Consider the following 18,725-nt stretch of genomic DNA (forward strand, 5'->3'; position numbering starts at 1 on the left):
TAAAATAATAATAATAATAATCATAAAAATTAGCTTCATCTGAATTGGAATCCAAGCCCTCCGGCTGAAAGAGATTCCCTTCCTTTGCCTTAGAAAACCAATCCCTCACCCATCGAGAGGCTGAACGGGATGAAGCTATGGAGACAAAACTGGAACTGCTTACCTGAAATAGCCCAGGATCAGGACCGCAATGGTTAGGGAGCTCAAGGAAATGGAGTAGCCAACAGTATAAATCAAATACAGCCGATAGAAGACTTCCTATAGGAAACATAAGGTCAGTTTGAGGTTGTTCTGTGCCTTCAGGTCAACTCCAGCGATGGCTCTATTCACACTACAGAAATAATCCGGTATGAATCTGCGTTGGATCCTTGGTATTCACACATGTCCCAAAGGCACTCGATGCACTTTTGGGAGGAGTGCTGGCAAAAAGCCCCACTTAACCTGGGATATTCGATACCGTCTGCCCTCCCAATTTTTCCTGAAAGATCCACATCAATCATTGGCAGCATGAATACGCTTCCAAATTGATTTGGATCATTCTGTATCCTTAAAGGAAGGGAGGCAGCTCCATTTTAACCTGAAACGATGGCATATGTGAATAACACAAGGGTTAAAATGTCATGAAGAGATTTGCAAACCCAAAATATAATGGGAACAACAAACCCGATATGGATCAGCGTGGCGATCCACATCTCCTTGGGACAAAAAAATGAGTGTGAATGCCCTCCAATATAAGGTTTCACTGGCAAGATATAGTCGGTGGAATTTTACCATGGCCTTCCTATGTATATACAGTGGGCCCTCCACATTTGCTGTGTTAGAGGTGTAGGACCCCCATGAAAGAAAAAACCATGCATAAAATATTTAATAAAATGAAATAAAATATGAAAACATTTTTTTTACCTGAGATTAACAACAACAACAGCAACAACAACAACAGTTGGCATTCCACATGGCTTTGACTTTCTGGATTTGATTATATGTGGTTTTGATTAATATGTTCTCCCCAGGAATCTCTAAATTCTTCAGCGCAATTCTGCCAGCAGTTGACCATAGAGTTGTGCTGGAGAACCTAGATGTTCCTAGATAAAAGCCTTCTCTAGGCATTTGTAGGTCCTCCAGCATGGTTTTATGATCACCTTCAACATTCATGGGGGGTCCTTCACTTCTAACGCCAGTGAATGTGGAGGGATCACTGTATTATTATCATTAAAGCACCATGTAGATTGATGGTACTATATAAATAAATGGTAATAATAATAATAATAATAATAATAATAATAATTAATGGTAATCTTTCTCTGGCTCGGATTAGCTTCTTATTCATCCTTGCTGGGCTTTCCCCTCCCTATTCCTGCCCCAAACCTCACTCCCTTCTTGCAAATTTTGCTGCCACAAGCATCAGGGATTTCTAAATGACATCTCTGGTTTTGAATCCAGAGCTAGAAAAGGGCTCCCTCCCCTGGAATGCTAACCTCAACCCTATTACATCAGAATACCCAAGACCTGGGAACTGGGAATGTTTTCCTGGCTGGATTCACCGCCGGAGCCTTGCGCTTGCCAACGTTAATCTATTCAGAAACTAAATAAACAGAGCAGCTACGGTTGAAGCAGCCGGTGGAGCGTGGATGGGGCTGGCGAGAGAGCATGCCTTCTCCTTATGCAGTTGACGCTTTCAGGCCTAGAAGAAGCCCATTCTCATGACATTGTAGCCCTTTAGTGTTGATGTGTTCATGTCTTTTAGTCCAAGTCTCAAGTTAAGTCTCAAGTCACTGCCTCCAAGTCTCAAGCTGAGTCTCAAGTCCTTGCGAGATACTTACAAGTCAAGTTTCATATTGAGTGGCATGTCTAGGAGCCAATAGTTTTTTTTGTGTGCGTGTGTTTTTCAGGCTATGTGGCCATGTTTTAGAAGAGTTTATTCCTGGCATTTCACCAACATCTTCAGAGACTGCTGTCATGGAAGTGAGTGGGGCTATATTTATGTATACTGTGTGACTCTAGGTTGGGAGGAGTGATTTCCATGTTAATCTCTGTGTTGTTCTGTTGTTGAATGGCAAGTCCTCAGAACAATACACAGATTAACATGGAAATTACTCCTCCCTGCTCAGGTTCACACAGTATATATATACCCCACTCACTTCCATGCCAGCATTTTCTAAAGATGCCAGCCATAGATGCCAGTGAAACATCAGGAACAAACTCTTCTAGAACACGGCCTCATAGCCCGAAAAACCCTCAAAAAACTATGGATGCCAGCCTGAAAGCCTTTGACTTCACTCTAGGAGCCAACTTTTAACATAAAAAGAGGAGGTGGGATGCAGGGAACAGCAAACATGTGAGGCAGTGGGCTTGAGGTCTGTTTGGCAGCCTGTCCCTGCTGTGCATCAGAGGAGGCTTTTAAAACTTTCCAAATGTTTTAGAAGGATCTTTCCACCTCAAGCCCAATATGGGCTTTTCTCCATTCACAAAGAGTGTTGCAGCCCAAGTTGGGATGGCAGCACCAGGATTTGGGATGTGCATTGTCTGAACAGGACAATGGCAGAATTGGGCTGGGTGAGGGAACAGGTCTTTTCGCCTATGCAGACAAAACCTTACTGAATACAGAGTCATTATGGATCTATAACTCCAGCATATGTATCTGTAACTGCAGTACGGATGCTAGAAAATAATGATAATGATAATGATAATAATAATACCTGCACAGTGTGAATAATGCATCCACAGTGGGAATTTAGCTTACCCTTTCCCTGGTGTCAATGGTGAGGAACTTGGCACACTCGCTGTAGTTGGCCCAGGTGCGGTTTGTGCTGGGCGCCACAACCCAGCTCCCATTCATGTCACACCGTCGATAGGCATGGCCTAAGGAGGGGAGGAAAGCCAAAGGATTTAAAAGTGGCAAGAGTTGGGTGGGCATGGGCAAGTGCAATTTTGAGTAGGCAGGGTGGCCAGTATCATTTCAGCCTACAGGTGGGAGATGACAGTTTGAAATGCTCCCGTTTATATCCTTTCCTTGCAAGTAGAAAAGCAGGACAGAGGGAAGAGGCCATGCTTTCTCTTTGTCAAGACATTGCTTTCTCTTTGATGAGCTGTTTATAAAGACATTGAACAACCTGGCACGAGTTGCATGCATCTGAGCTGTGCTTTTGTAGCTTGGGAAGCAGTTGTGTTTAACTACATATGTGCTTTGCAGACTATTGCTTGGAATGAAACTGTATTTTGTCATCCAAAGTTATGCAACGCAGAATAATTCTGCACCACATGGATACAAAAATTTGCTTTCACTTTAACTGATGTGGTTCCATTCTTGGGAATCCTGGCTTTTGTAATTTGGGGATGGACTTAGAATTCTCAGACTATATTTTGGGGGAGTCCACTAGATCGCTCTAATAGAGAATTCTAAGTATCTTAAACTGTAAATCCTAGGATTCCATAGGATGAAGTCATGACAGTTAAAGTGGCATCTGATTGCTCTAATAGTGTAGTGCAGGTACATCATGTCCCTACTCTTTATTGTGAAAGGGTTTCGTTTGTCTTTCCATATAAAAACAAGGGGTTTACCAGCATGGTTGAAGTCGTAGATGTAATCTGGGCAGGGCATAGACACCAGTTTGCCTGGAGCACCTTCAGGCCAACAGATGAGGTTGTCCCATTCAGGAACACAGAATCCATCTGTAAAAGAAAAGCAGAAAAGAAATGGCTGTGATGGGAATGCAGACACACACAGACCATAGTGGAGAAACTTTCAGTTTTCTACAAAACATGGCAGCCACTGAGTCAAACCCTGAATGAAACCTTTCCTAGGCTGCATCTACACTGCAGAAATAATGCAGTTTGACACTGCTTTAACTGCTAGGACACCATGCTATGGAATCCTGGGATATATAGTTTGTAGCTTGTTGTGGCACCAGAGCTCTCTGACAGAGAAGGCTATCTATTTCACAAAACTACAAATCCCATAATTCTATAGCACTGAGTTATAGCAGTTAAAGTGGCATTATTTCTTGCAGTGCAGATGCAGCCTTTGGAATATATATTTTTGCTAATCCTGACATATTTCATTGGAGAATTATGGTGAAATTTGTGACAAAGGTAAAGAATCACTGAAGCTCAGAAAGAATACTTTCTGGATAACCATGCCCAGGCTCCTCCAGCCAGCATGGTCAGTTTTCAGTGCATCCTGGGAGCTGTCGTCTTCAAATATAACATTTCCAAGTTTGCCCAAGATTTGTTTCCAGTAAAGGATGCGATGGTGATGGAAGGGGGGCTGTCTTGTTTAGAGGATCACATGCTAATAGGATGCAAATAGGATGTTTTATTCAAAGAAAACTTCCTTTCCTGGGAGGGATGGAGGAGCTCTTTCGTTCGCAAATGCCTGGAAATGAGTTCGGAGGATGCTCTGTGAGACCCTGATGGGAAGTAGAGTTGGGATGAGTTTTGCAGGAAATGGTGCACACAGTCTTCTGTAAACACTGCGCAACCATTCCCGCTCTCCACAAGGTACCGTTGGCTTGGCAGTCCCCACATCTTCCCACTTTTTGGATGCAAACAGGAAGGTAGTGTTTGGATGCTCAGGATTCCTGAGGAAGACATTGCTGTTCTCTGTCCTTGCCCTGGGCCAAATGTTTGTTTTTGCAGATGCTCAGTGCTCTCCCAGGCTCTTAAAAGGAGCCGATGAAGGTACAAGAACATACTTTTTCTCTCTAACCCATATGCCTAACCAGGACAGACATCTCTGTGTGGTGTATGGTATTCTTCCGAATCCCTGGTTCATCTGAACTCACCACCAAAATTATGGCCAGTTGGGTGTTTTCTGTGGCAGCTTTGAGACTGGTGCCTCAACATCCCCTTTGTGTAGCATAAATTTTTGCACACTGAAGAACTGCACAACACAACACCCATGAAGAATTGCAATATTGTGCAAAACATGTCAATGACAGGTGCCATTATGGAATGCAGAACAGACCCTGCACAACCACAATGCAAAAGGTGCAACCACAAACCAAGGCATAGGATTGTTGATGTTGTTGTTGTTGTTGTGTGCCTTCAAGTCCTTTCTGACTCATGGTGACCCTATCATGTGGTTTTCTTGCCAAATTTCTTCAGAGGGGGTTTGCCATGGCCATCCTCTGAGGCTGAGATAGTGTGACCTGCCCAAGATCACCCAGTGGGTTTCATGGTTGAGCGGAGAATCAAACTCTGGTGACCAGAGTTGTAGACTCTGGACTCAAACCACTATGCCACATTAATAGTAATACTGTACTTGTGCACAACGGCAATGCAAAATCTAGGATGCATAACCTCAGTGCAAAGTCTATGATGCACAATGATGATGCAAAGTGCGGGATGCATGGCCACAGCATGTGATGCACAATACATAATTGTCAAAGACAAAGCACAGATTAACATGCTTCTGCACATCTCTGCTTCTGATAATATTGGTAGAATATGTCCATTGTTCAATGTTGACTTTTTGGCCCTGCATTCATAGCATGACTTCTGTGACTAACTGAATTCCAGCCTTGGAATGTAAAATATGCTCAGGGTTTGGTTGGTGCATTAAACCAGGGGTTGTGCATTTTCTAGGGTCATGCAATGGTGGAGGGATGACCAATAAGACTGGCCACCTCTCCAAGCCTAACTGCCTTCCCAGCTGCTGTCCATGTGGCTTTTTCATCCTGCCACCACTGTCTATGCTATGTTGGCATAGTCTGCCAAGCTATACTGGAGTAATGTGCCAACAGTAATCTGGCCCAGAGCTACAGATTTTCTCATCCCCAGGAAGAAAAGGGTTCCTAACACATTTTGACAAGTTATGAGAGCTTCTTGGTTCACTTGGGAAGAAGGTTTGCAGGGATGTTGTTGGGCAGAACACATTGCATTTGGGCACTAAGGGCATTTTGTGCAAACAGTACACTGCATCTGCCCAAAACACATGAACTATGGCTGCATCTGCATTGTAGAAAGAAAGCTGTTCGACACCATGCTGGCTTCTGCCAAACTGCAGAAGTAATGCTATTTGACACTACTTTAACTGCAATGGTTCTATGCTATGGAATCCTGTTGGAGAAGGCTACACAGCTCACAAAACTACAAATCCCAGAATTTCATAGCTTGGAGCCATGGCAGTTAAAGAGTTGTCAAACTGTCTTTATTCTGAAATGCAGATGCACTTTGTGTTGCACCGAATGTTCTGCTCACAAACAAAATCTTCACAAAATAGGGCCCAACCACAAAAAACTAAACCGAACCAATCTAGGAAAACAAGACAAAAACAAAAGCAACCTCCTCTAAAACAAACAACAACAAAACTAAAAATACCAACAGCAACAAAAACTGAAAATGTGCACAACACTTGCAATCACAACCAGATGTGAGAAACTTTTTTTGGTGGGTGAAATATACAAAGGTCTACATTTCTCGCAAAGACAGCAAAACACAGCTAGCATGCCACCCTTTATTACAAGTTGCCTTTTTCAATGGGCATTTTAAAGGTTTTTATATAAAAAAACAGGAGAATCTCTGATGGCTGTTTTCTGAATTTTGAATAAGATTTTAAAACTATTTTATTCTGTTTTATCACTACATAAAACATACGCTTTTTCAGTTATATACAGAAAAGGTGGTTATTACAAACATAACCCCTAAAAGAAACTTAACATACATGAGGACTTACAAAGTCACTTCAGCAATGGATCGCGTATCATCCATGAATAGGGTTGCCATACCTGAGGACCTCCAAACCGGAACAAATGTAGGACAAGGTTTGAAAATGTAGGACTTTAAAAAAAATTTCCTGGCCAGGAAATTAAAAAAAAGGTCCTACATTTTTAAACCTTGTCCTCCTCCTCCTCCTCCCCAGCTTGGGAGGAAGCCTTGGCCTCCTCTCAGGCCAAGAAGGGGAGCTCTGACCGCGGAGAGCACTCCCAGGCCTCAGCGAAGCCTTGGAGGCCCCTGCGGCGCACGCGGGGGCGGAGGTGGCCGCGGGTGGTGCCGTCCCGGTCTTGGCGCCAAACCGGACCGGGACTGGGATGGCACCGCCCAAAGCGGGATTGCCCCACCTACAGGCAGGATATGGCATCCCTATCCATGAATCTTATTGACTTTTTATAAAAACATTGAAAAAGAATGAAAAAAATTGTTTAATAAAAAAGAGAAATAAAGAAGTGTAATCAAAAACTATATCAGTTTCCCTAGAGCATTTTACCAAAAAACATATTCTATAATTAATACATATTTCATATATATATATATATATATCCCCATACATTTAATCTTTCTGTACCTTATAACCATCTGAATTAGCAAAACTCTATAACTGGGAACCATTCTTCTTCTATTGCATTTACATCTTTGTGATTCAAGCGACAGGTCAATTTATCCGAAATAAGGTTTTATTTTATTTTTTAAAAGAAAGGATATGCTGTTTGAATGTTTGCGAAATCTCAGCTCTGTTGTTTTGGGGTATGGTTGCCATTTGCGCATACTTGTTTCTGCCTTGCATATTCATGGATTTAAAAATGTTATAAATAAATGTTCCCAGTGTTGCTGCCATGCTCCCTGCGTTTGCTTGTAGGAGAGTGTGCATTTGTGGGGCTCTCACTGAAAATATTTCAGGAATACCGTCGGGAGAGATTAGTGTCATTTACGAAAGGTGGATGCAGTGGTGACCATTTCAGTTAGCAGAGGCACAAAAGGTCAATATGAGCATCAACTCTTCTATTAGACAAAGCAAGCCAGTTGCTTTGGGTGGCATGTTTTGAAAAGCAGCAACAAGGTGATGTTGGAGAGAGGTATAGCATACCCTCCAACTGTCCCAGTTTGGCAGGGACAGTCTCCATAGCTCTTCTGTTGTCCCACTTTTTTGGCTGTTTTTAACATTTCCCAGTTTCTTGCTCCTCCTCCCACTTTCCCTCTTTGTCCAAGTACCTTCAAATCAATAGTTGGCCTCTGGTGACCCCATGGATTTCAATCTCCCTCTTCCCAGTAAGCCGAGGCAAAAGCAAACTGCTGCACCATCTCATAGCTTGTGTGTTCATCCTCATTAATCACTTTGGCCATCTTGGCTACTCTCTAACATTGCTTGGCGGTACGTGTCTCAGTTTTCATAGGGGAAATATTAGAGGGAATCTCTCTATATGCTCCCAAAGAGACACCCAAAAGGAAGTGAGTGAGATAGACAATATTTGCTGTTTCTGTTAACTGCCCTCAAGTGGATTTTGACCTATGGCAACCCATGGATGAGCCATCTCCAACACTCCCTTGTCTTCCACTGCTCTGCTTAGCTTCTGCAAACTCATTTCCTAAGGTCACTCAGGGGTTTTGATGCTCAAGCTGGGAATCGAACCCAGATCTCCAGAGTCAAAGTCCAAAGCTCAAACCGCTACACCACACTGGATCATAGCTGTAAATAAACCACATGAACTCAAATTTTATTTATATTTTTCAATGTCCATATGGTTTTCTTATATGTCCTACATTTTCAAGTGCCTTGTCCTCCTTTGTGGTTAGAACATTTGGTCACCCAGTCTTCAACCCAAGTACAGTACTGAAAAGACCTGATCTTCCTTTGCTTCTGAAATCAGATGAGATTGGATGGGTTCAAAGTGGTAGCCTCCTTTTTGGACGTTGTTGTTGTTCTTGTGTGCCTTCAAGTCCTTTCCAACTTAAGGTGACCCTACCATGGGCTTTTCTTGGCAAAATTTCTTCACAGGAGGTTTGCCATTGCCATCCTCTGAGGCTGAGAGAGTGTGACTTGCCCCAGGTCACCCAGTGAGTTTACATGGCTGATCTGGGATTCGAACCCTGGTCTCCAGCATCAAAAACTCTTGAACTATGATGCCACGCTGGCTCCCCCTTGTTGGACTACTAATCCCAAAAGTTCACAGCCAGTATGGCCGCATTTCAATCTAAATTCAGCCATATCACAAAACAGCAGGTCTCTTTTTCTCTCGCTTTGCTCTCTCTGCTCTTTCTCCCCATGGCTTGTACTTGAGGCCAATGCTGCTGCATCTGAGGAGCACATTAAAACCAGCTGCCCAGCGCCCTTTTTGGCTGGGAAACAAAGTGCAAACAAGGTTCCAAGGTGTTTATCTAGGAGTCCAGAATATAAATCATCCCAAGGTTGTTCTGGCACCGGGAGCCAGGCATTTGAAACCGCAACTGTGGTCACTCCATTACGGGAAGGACAACCAGTGGCTTGGAACAAAGTAGGGGAGAGGAACCCAAAATATTTTAGGTGGGGAAATGTGTGTGTGTGTGTGTGTGTGTGTGTGTGTGTGTGCAGGAGGGGGAAGAAAGCTGACCTACAACTTGGGGCTTGATTCAGATCCATGAGAAACACCCCGCTCCCAAGAAATGTAGGTAGTCCTGCTGCATTTTTCTCCTTCTATCTTATATGTTTTAATATGGCCAGAAATTTTTTGGTGGGAGAAAGGGTGCTAAGAAAAAGATTCGACATGCAAAATTCAGCAGCCATGTGCAAAAAGGTTGAAAGACCTTTCTGGTTGTGGTCATAACAACAAAGGAGTTATTCAGACATTGTGAGGGTTTTTTTTTAGCGTGACTCTGCGAATAATCTCTCACATTACACCGTCTTTTAAAATCCCTGTGTGTGTGTGTGTATGTGTGTGTGTGTGTGAATTTTGAAGAGGTTTGTTGTTGTGTGCCTTCAAATCATTTCTGCCTTATGGTGACCCTAAGGGTTTTCTTGGCAAGTTTCTTCAGAGGGGGCTTGCCATGGCCATCCTCTGAGGCTGAGAGAGTGTGGCTTGTCGAGTGTCACCCAATGAGTTTCATGGCTGAGCCAGGGTTCAAACCCTGGACTCCAGAGTCATAGGGGCTCGACAGACAGGTGGCTCTGTGCCGCCTGTCTTTGCCCCAAGTCGGTGCTGCAGCAGCCACAGGCTGCAGCACTGACACGCCACCAAAAAGAAGCTGCCTAGAGCAGCTTCTTTGTTGCAGCACTGCAAACAGGAAAGGGCGCCACCATGATGCCATTTCCTGCCAGCTGTGTGGTGTTGTTGTCATTATGGTGGCCCCTGTATGGACGGGAGGCCACCATGATGGCAGTGTCTGTAAGGACTAGGGTTCAGGAGCGTGCAGTTGTTGTGCACTCCCAAACCCTAGAATCGGTGGTGGCACACCGCTTTCTGGCCGTATGTACCGGGCCATAGTCCAACACTCAGCCTACTACACCACACTGGCTCTACTGCTACTGCTACTACTACTACTATCTTACCCACCTCTCCTCACATTGGCTCTAATAATAATAATAGTAATAATAATACTATTTTACCAACTTCTACCCATGAATCAAGGCAGGTAATAATTAATAGACAGACAACATCAATAAAAAAAGATAGTTAAAAAGATATGATGCAACCCTCCCCAAAGAAGACCAGCTTTGATTCAGGAAGTGAGCACCTTCCTAGCTATTCCAAAGCAAAACTATTCCAAATGCAACTTAACCATTCTGCACCTACTTTTTCTATGGCTCAGGGGCAGCAGGACGCACCAGGCATGGCTAGGACTTTCTCCTCAATATGCTAGATTTTAAAAATTAATCATAATTCGATGAGGGAGCATTCAGAACATTCAGTCCAACCCACGCTTGCTTTGGGAGATAGGATTCCATAAGTCCTTCCAGCCCTATGATTCTATAAGCAGGAGGGAAACACCGCCAGTGGCATGGAACGGCAGTGCGCTTGTGTGCGTTTGTGTGTGTGAGAGTGAGTGTGCAAGAGAGAGAGAGATAGAGAGATAGACACACACACACAGAGCATGCACAAAGTCTGGCCATTACGGAGGTGCCACTAGTCATAAAATTCCTATTTTAATCCATTCCTATTTGAGAGTAAGTTTGTCTGAGCAAATAAAAATTTTATTAATGGGGTGAGCGGGGGGAGAGAACTGGAGCTAAATGGAGGTAGGCTAACAACACCTCAGAATAGCAAGATGTTGGTGGTTAAGAGCAGCTTTTTGTGCATCTCCCTCCCTCCCGCTCTTCTCCGCAAAATGTCCCTTCGTCTTTTCCAAACCATGGTCAACACAGGCTCCTAATTCATGAAAGCCAAGGGCTGGGTGGACAGAGAGGAGGCCCAAGGCCCCATGGCTGGCATTTCTCCTTCATTTCTTGCAAGGCCAGGTTTGGGGGTGATTTGAGTTCCATGCAATGCCATTGTGGACATGTTGTATTTGCCTGTTCCTCCAAGAAAATGTCCCATCTGAGTGCCTTTCATCTGGAGGCTAAATTTAAATGAAAGACAGCAAACCACAGGCTTTGGGGGCAGCTTTTCTTTTTTTCTGCTTTCTTTCCCTTTTGAAAATCCCTCTTTCAAAACATTAGCCAAGGGTTGCTCTTGGGAAACCGAGAGAAGGAATCCAGGACTGGGGAAATAATTTGATGCTAAGGCTTTAAAGGAAGGGTCTCTTGGACCATGGAACCAGAGAACTGCAAGGAGCCAAGGTTACAGTTCTTTGCTAATTTCATCCTCAAAGGAAGCAATGAGTAAATATTAGCTCTCCTCCAAAGACACTGTGAGAAAGTCTTTGAAAGCTGGTTTTTGTAGATTATCCGCAGTTCGCAACTTATTCTGCGCAAAATTCTCATGGGGTATCTTGGTGCATAACACAGTATTTTTCCTGCAAAGGAAACAGTATTTCTGCATGGAAACATTATTCCCACTATAGGAAATACTATTTCCTGTGCAAAACAACCGCATGGGAATTTTGTGCAGACTAAGTCCCCAACTACAGCATTTTCTACATAACATTTTTCTGCATAGGAAATAATATCTCTGCACAGAATAGAGTGTTTTCTGTGCAAAACATCCTTGTGTGAATTGTGTGTAGAAAAAGCCTCAAATTGTCAAGATTCTTCTCAGTCCAGGATTCTTCTCAAAAGGCTTTCTTGACATTCACGATGCAAAGTTTCTGTCCATTTTTCAAATGTCTTTGAATATTCTTTCCATCCCAGTAAGGAATCTCAAAGATTATCTAATCCAACCTTTGGCTAATGCAAGAAATCTGCCATTTATAGCATTTTAAAAACATCCTTGAATATTCTTGCCACTCCTGGAAGGAATTGCAAAAATGCTCTAATCCAACCTTCTGTTAATGCAAGAAATCTGCAATTATAGCATTCCTCAAACATAAGCATCTTTATACAATAATCCCATCCGAATTTTTAGGCTTCCCTCATTGCATAATTTTCTTTCTGGTGCTTCGCTGAGCATCTGTTGGGATTAAGCAGAAATATCTCTGTATCACTTGATCCTTCAAAGTGTCCAGGGCTGGGTCCACATGGGCCAGAATACTCCAAAAGTAGCCTGGAATATTCTGGTCCCAAAGCTGCCCTGGCATCCACCTGTTACCTTGGATACTTTGTTGTGATGATGGACAGCTGTTTGCGTGCATATCCCACTGTGCCACCTGGCAGCATCCTTGTTGGCACAAATCACTTGCTCTGAGGTCAGGTGCCCACACTGATCATTCTGACCTCAGAGGCAGCAACTTAGGGAATGGGGATGTTTAGCCTAGAGAATAGAAGGTTAAGAGGTGATATGATAGCACTGTTTAAATATTTAAAGGGATGTCATATTGAGGAGGGAACAAGCTTGTTTTCTGCTGCTCCAGAGACTAGAACTCAGAAGAATGGATGCAAGCTCCAGGAAAAGAGATTCCACCTCAACATTAGGAGGAATTTCCTGACAGTAAGAGCTGTTTGACAGTGGAACACACTCCTTCCTCGGAGAGTGGTGGAGTCTCTTTCTCTGGAGGTCTTTAAACAGAGGCTGGATTGCCATTGATTGAGAGTTCCTGCATGGCAGAATGGGGTTGGCACAGATGACCCTTTTGGTCTCTTCCAACTCTATGATTCTATTATTCTACTGGGGACTGGGCCAGTTCCCATGGGAATAGGGGGAGGATGTTTCATTTGGCCTGTGAGGACAGGGCCCAGGACACCCTGCATGATCCTTCTCTTCCTATCAATTTCATCATCATATGACCAAACAGGACCACTCTCCTTGCTCAGAGGTCTTTAAACAGAGACTGGATGCTTTGAGAGTTCCTGCATGGCAGAAGAGGGTTAGACTGGATGGCCCTTGGGGGTCTCTTCCAACTCTAGAATTCTATGATCCTATATCCTTGGGAGGGAGTTCCAATGTCTGGGGGCAACCACTGAGAAGGCCCTCTTCCTTGTACCCACTAAACATGCCGGGACTAAGAGAAGCGCCACCAAAGAAAATGTGCAGGATTATACAAATAGGAAGCATGGCCATAGTACTTCTGGTGTTGATCTCAGTAAAAGTTTCCAAAAGGCTCTCTGACTTCAGCTGCTCAAAGAATCTGTCACAGAATCACAGAATCCTAGAGTTGGAAGAGACCCCAAGGGAGGATCCAGTCCAACCCCATTCTGTCATGCAGGAAGACTCCATAAAAGCGCTCCTGAGAGATGACCATCAGCCTCTGTTTGAAAACCTCCAAAGAAGAAGACTCCACCACCCTCTGAGGGAGTCCATTCAACAGCTGAAGAAGTCCTACCATCAAGAATTTCTTCCCAATGTTTAAATGTAATCCCGTTTCGTGTACTTCCAGTCCACCTGTGCCTTCCGGGAGAGCTTTCCCCCACCAACTTTCTGCCCCTTTCTCTCGCTCTTCTCCTTTCCTCTTGCTCTGCCATTTCCCTTCTTGTTTTCAGGCTGTCCTTCCATTCTTCCCTAATCCTCTCCTTCTGGGATACAGCCCAAAATGTGGTTCTCTCGTTCCACCAATTAAAGATGCCTGGAGCAAATTCTTTTTGGTTTACAATTTGCCCTGGAGAAAATGATTGGGAACGCCACCAGAGTTTTATGGGCAAGTGGGGTCCCCTATCCCATCACACACACACACACACACAAACACAACACACACAGGGGTGGAACCAGCAATGGTTTAATGAGAACATTGGTTGCTGCTCCACCTCCTCAGCAAAGACAGAATTGCTTCCATGTGGCTGCTCCCAAACTGCATTGGGTTCCTGGATCATTTTCTTGTTATTATCTGAAAGGGATTAGGTCCCTTTTCTTTCAGTCCCCCTCTAAATTCTTTCTTAACCCTCCTCTCCTTGGATCGCTTTGCTTAAATGATTCCATTCCTCAGTCCCACACTGCAGTCTAAAATCTAGCTGCAGCTGCAGTTGTATCTTATGCTCACTTTTCCTCCCTAATCCTGTCCTTTTCAGGCTGTCTCCATTCCAAATGGAAGTGCCTTGGGACAGAGGCCAGAATCCTATTGTCATCCATACACACCTGTATGTTCTCTTTATACACATGGTTGCACTATTTTTTGGCCATAGGACAATGGACATATTGAATTTAAGGCTGTACAAGCAGTTTTCCACAAGTGTAACCGTTTCATTTGGACCTAAATCCTATTGTTAGTCTAGAGGAGATGCGTTTCTTCTTATTGTCCTGCCTCTCTCTCTCCTGTCACATCTGTTTTTAGGTCTAATTTTAGAGGTGGGGTGGGGAACCCCTGTTTTAATATATTGAAGTACAATAACATCCAAAATCCACAGAATCGTGATATCTTTCATGGAGCAAAAAAACCCGCACAAAATACATGATGCAAGCTTGTTTTAATATATGAAGACAGTAAGCATTTGTGTATATTTCTGGACCGATGTTCAGACGTCAGGACTTTCATTGTGAACTTTTTTTTTTTGGAAAACCTTTGGCAGGCGTCCTGTCAGGAAGTTACATCATCAGAGACGGATTAATCTGTCTGACGCTGGTGTGATCGGATTGCATGGTAACTTTTGGTTGCAGGTCTTCCCATTAACCTGACTTTGACCTGGAGCTTGCAAAGTTCCTGGAAGTCCCAGTGTCTCCCAAAACCCCAGTGTTACTGTGGCATTTTGTGGCATGTGAACAGCTGGATCAGGCCCAAATCCAAAACCCCAAGGATAGACCCACTTAACATTTCTTTAAATTTATAGTGTGCTGACTTGAAGGCACACAACACCAAATGCTCCTGGTGATCATAAACATGTTTTTGGGAAACGACGTCCAATGTGAGACTTGGGGGAGATTTCCTCCCTGCTGGGATTCATTAATGTCTTTCTCTGCTCAACCTCATTTCCCCTTTGGAACTGGTCCTTTGCAAGCCAGGCTCTCTGTCGAGTTAGAAATAGCATCTTCTGGCTTTCCGGAAAGGCATTCTGAAGTACTGGGCTTGATCCTTCCGCTTTTCAAGAATTACATAAAAAGGGTAAGAGCGATGTCCTGCTGGCATCACTCATAAAGTTCTGTTGTGCCATGTTTGTCTTCTGTTGTAAGCTCATTTGCTCCTCTTGACATCGATGAGTTTAAGAAGGCTTCATTTAGTATCTCCATCCTTCACTGGGTAGAATAAAAGGCCATCCTCCTAACCACTCCTTTCCTTTTATTAGGCTGAAATAATATCATTATTTTCCTGGGAGTAAGACAGCTAGCATGGCACAGTGTTTTGAGTGCTGGACCGCGACTCTGGAGACCAGGGTTCGATTCCCAGCTTGGCCATAAAACCACTGGGTGACACTGGACAAGCCACATTCTCTCGGCCTCAGGGGAAGGGAAGGTCAAACCTCCTCTGAACAAATCTTGCTAAGAAAACCCCATGATAGGATTGCCTTAGGGTTGCTTAAGAAGGCTGCTGCTGCTGCTACTACTACTACTACTATTACTACCACCACTATTATTAAACTTTATTTATGAAGCGCTGTAGATATACACAGTGCTGTAGTACTAGGAGGTGGTGCCTGCCTGCAAAAGATACCCCTGAACTGAGAACAAAAACAGCAAAATTCAGGCCTATAACTTACATCTTCAATTTTCCTTTTTCCTGCATGGTTTTTAACACCTTGCCTGATGAAGAAGCCAGTGGAGCTTTGAAAGCTTGCAACATAAATATTTTGCATTTGGATTGGCCCAGTAAACGAATCACTGTTTGGTGGATTTTTGATGTTACTGAATTTGCTATATGGCCTACACAGCTACCCCTGGATAGTTACTACTAGTACTCTTAAGCAGTCTTTGGTGCCCTCTGTCAGCAGTTGCTCTAGGCTCCAGGGAGAAGGAAAAGGAAGATACATGCCACTGATTTCCCCCATATGATCTGAGACCCACTGCTTTTCCATGAGTAAACTGCATCCCCCTTGTTAACTGACAGCAGTAAAAGCCCTTCCTAGAGCTTCCCAGTTGCCACACAGAGGGAAGACCTGGCAACGACATGTGGGGCTATGCACTCATGTGGGATCTCAGCCTCTGACTGCAAACCTATCCACGGTTGCTTTGCTCCCCTTCTGCAGAACCACCTTGGTTGTGTTAATAACCAGCGCTGGATTCCATTTTTGAAAAGTTCTACATGACAGATCCCTCCAAAGCCACTTCTTAGCATTCTTGTGAAGAATCTTTATATTTTTTAAATTAACCATGACTTCATCCCATCATCTCATTAATTAATGCTAACAGGATTCAGATTGCAGGCTAAAGAGACCCGACAAAGCTTGGGAAGGTAGTCAAAAAGACATCCAGTTTTCTGCCCGCTCTTTCCTTTTTTCCTTTCTGATTTGAAAACTGTACATCCAACTTTGCATGGGTTCCATTTGAATTTTATCTCCATTAATGCCATCAGGGGGGATTCTTGCTGAACACATGACACATCTCACCCTTGAGTTGCCCTGTGACCTGAGCAATTCGGACTTTACAACAGGTTAATTAAGGCCCAATACATACCTACCCTTTTGTCTGGGCTGGTGGCGGCATTTTTTCCTCCGCAGGGAAGCTGCAGCCTCCAAACTGCGCGGCTTCCCCGCAGAGGAAAAAGAACCCGCTAAAAGTGGGTTCTTCTAAAGCCACAGGGGCGGCATAGCAAGTGCACCACTGGCGCACTGGTTATGTAAGTGCCACGCAGCAACGTGCAGATGCTGCGCAGCGCTTATGTAACAATAGCGGCGCTTGTGTATACAGGGAGCTGCCATTGTAACGGCACTGTGCCGTACTAGGGTTAGGGACCGTGCGGTTGCTGCATGGTCCCTTAACCCCAGTACAGCACCAACACAGCGCGATAGCGCTGTCTGTACCGTGGTTAAGACTCTCTCTTTACTAAACCAGAATAGTTAGATAGGTTAGACACTATAATAATAAATAAATAATAAATAAATTTTTTATTTATATACCGCTTTTCTTCAAATCAAAGCGGTTAACAACATTTACATGTACAATATAAAAACCATCAGTATAAACAACATAAGCACCAACATTACACAATAAAACCACAGATAAAACCACATCTCATGCCAGCTCAACAATGCTGACGAGGGGAGGAGGACACATCGGGTGTCAGGAGTCAGGAGTCAGGGGTATGCCTCCAAAAATTTACAGATGAAAACTAGGATACATGTGGTCAAGCTTCAGAGTGTGGTCAAGGCGACAAAAGCTATTGAGGAAGAACACATAACCCAGGAGATCCTGTAGCACTTTGCTTTTGCCTGAGCCTATTGGGAAAGGCAAGATTTCACCTGATCCTCTCCTCTTCTTCAATTCATACCGAGCTGAATGCAAGTTCCTTTTGTAGTTTAAACTCATTTTGCAGCAACTGAAGTAAGTTACGGATGAAGGGGGAAAGTGGGAGGAGGAGAGAGAAACTGGGACATTTTAAAAGCAGCGGAGAAAATGGGACGCAGAGGATTAACCAGGACTGTCCTTGACAGTTGGAGGGTGTGAGATACCTAAAAAGATTTTCACAATTTTCAGTCTGAGTTCCACTGAAGTGTTTCTAAAAATCACAAAATATTACTGTTCTTGTTCTTGTTTGCTTTTCAGTGATCTCTGCAAAAACCGGAATTCCATAGCATTGACCCATGGAAGTTAAAGTGGGATCAAACGGCTTCATTTCTACAGCGTGGGTCTTTCGTTTGAGTTTTAAAGGAGATAGCCATGGTACTTTGGGTATTTTGAGGGAATGGGTATAGGATAGCAGTGCACTGGAGGCTGGAAGAGGCAGGGTGGGGATTGTGGGCTTTGGAGTCCTCTAAGATGGGCCAAATGTGTTTGGCTCTAGATCTGGTCTAATGTGGGCCAAATGAGCTTGACCATAGCTCTATAAGGTGGGCTACATGTGTTGGACCTCTGGTCTAAAGTGGGCCATGTGTATTAGGCTGTAGCTCTGGTCTGAGGTCAAAAGGACAAGAAAAACCTCCCCAATCTGTGGCACTGGGATCCCAAGAGGTGTTAATTCTCCATTGAATAGATGCTCTGATGAACCCTTTCCGGATGTGGTTTGGGTGGGTGGGTGGGCTTTCTGCAATGCGAAACAGAAATCCTGCAAAGGAGGGTGTTTTTCTTTTGTTTTTTTCTTTAAAAAGCACTTGCTTTTCCCAGTGGATGTTTGTGCATGACAATTTAAGAGTCAACTCCCTTGCGCATCACCCCACAACATCCTTAAGGGATTTCATTATTTTTTTGGGAAGGGGGGAAGGAAACTAACTGGGTGGGTTGTTGAAAGCGCCTACCATGGTGTCAATAAACAGCAGCTGTGAGCTGGATGTGGGGCTGAGGTCCCTCTCTATCTCTGTCTCTCTCGCACCCCTTGCTACAAACTCACACACTCTCTCTCCCGGTACATCTGGCGCCAATTAAAAGAAGCCCAAAATAGAAAATAAATGAGAGAGTCTGAACCAGCCCTATCCCTGCGGTGGGATCAGG

General features: G+C 43.9%; 1 protein-coding gene across 1 annotated transcript in view; it reads right to left on the bottom strand.

The window, feature by feature from the left end:
* Positions 1-18,725, bottom strand: part of PTH1R (parathyroid hormone 1 receptor) — a 124,790-nt gene that overhangs the window by 25,151 nt on the left and 80,914 nt on the right. The window contains exons 3-5 of the mRNA XM_042476995.1: positions 3,559-3,669; positions 2,741-2,859; positions 164-258 (exon numbers count right to left, since the gene is read on the bottom strand). Of these exons, the coding sequence (XP_042332929.1) occupies positions 164-258; positions 2,741-2,859; positions 3,559-3,669 (325 nt within the window). The remainder of the gene's footprint in view (positions 1-163; positions 259-2,740; positions 2,860-3,558; positions 3,670-18,725) is intronic.

Source organism: Sceloporus undulatus, chromosome 6, assembly GCF_019175285.1.
Source record: "Sceloporus undulatus isolate JIND9_A2432 ecotype Alabama chromosome 6, SceUnd_v1.1, whole genome shotgun sequence".
In the NCBI taxonomy this organism is placed as follows: Eukaryota; Metazoa; Chordata; class Lepidosauria; order Squamata; family Phrynosomatidae; genus Sceloporus; species Sceloporus undulatus.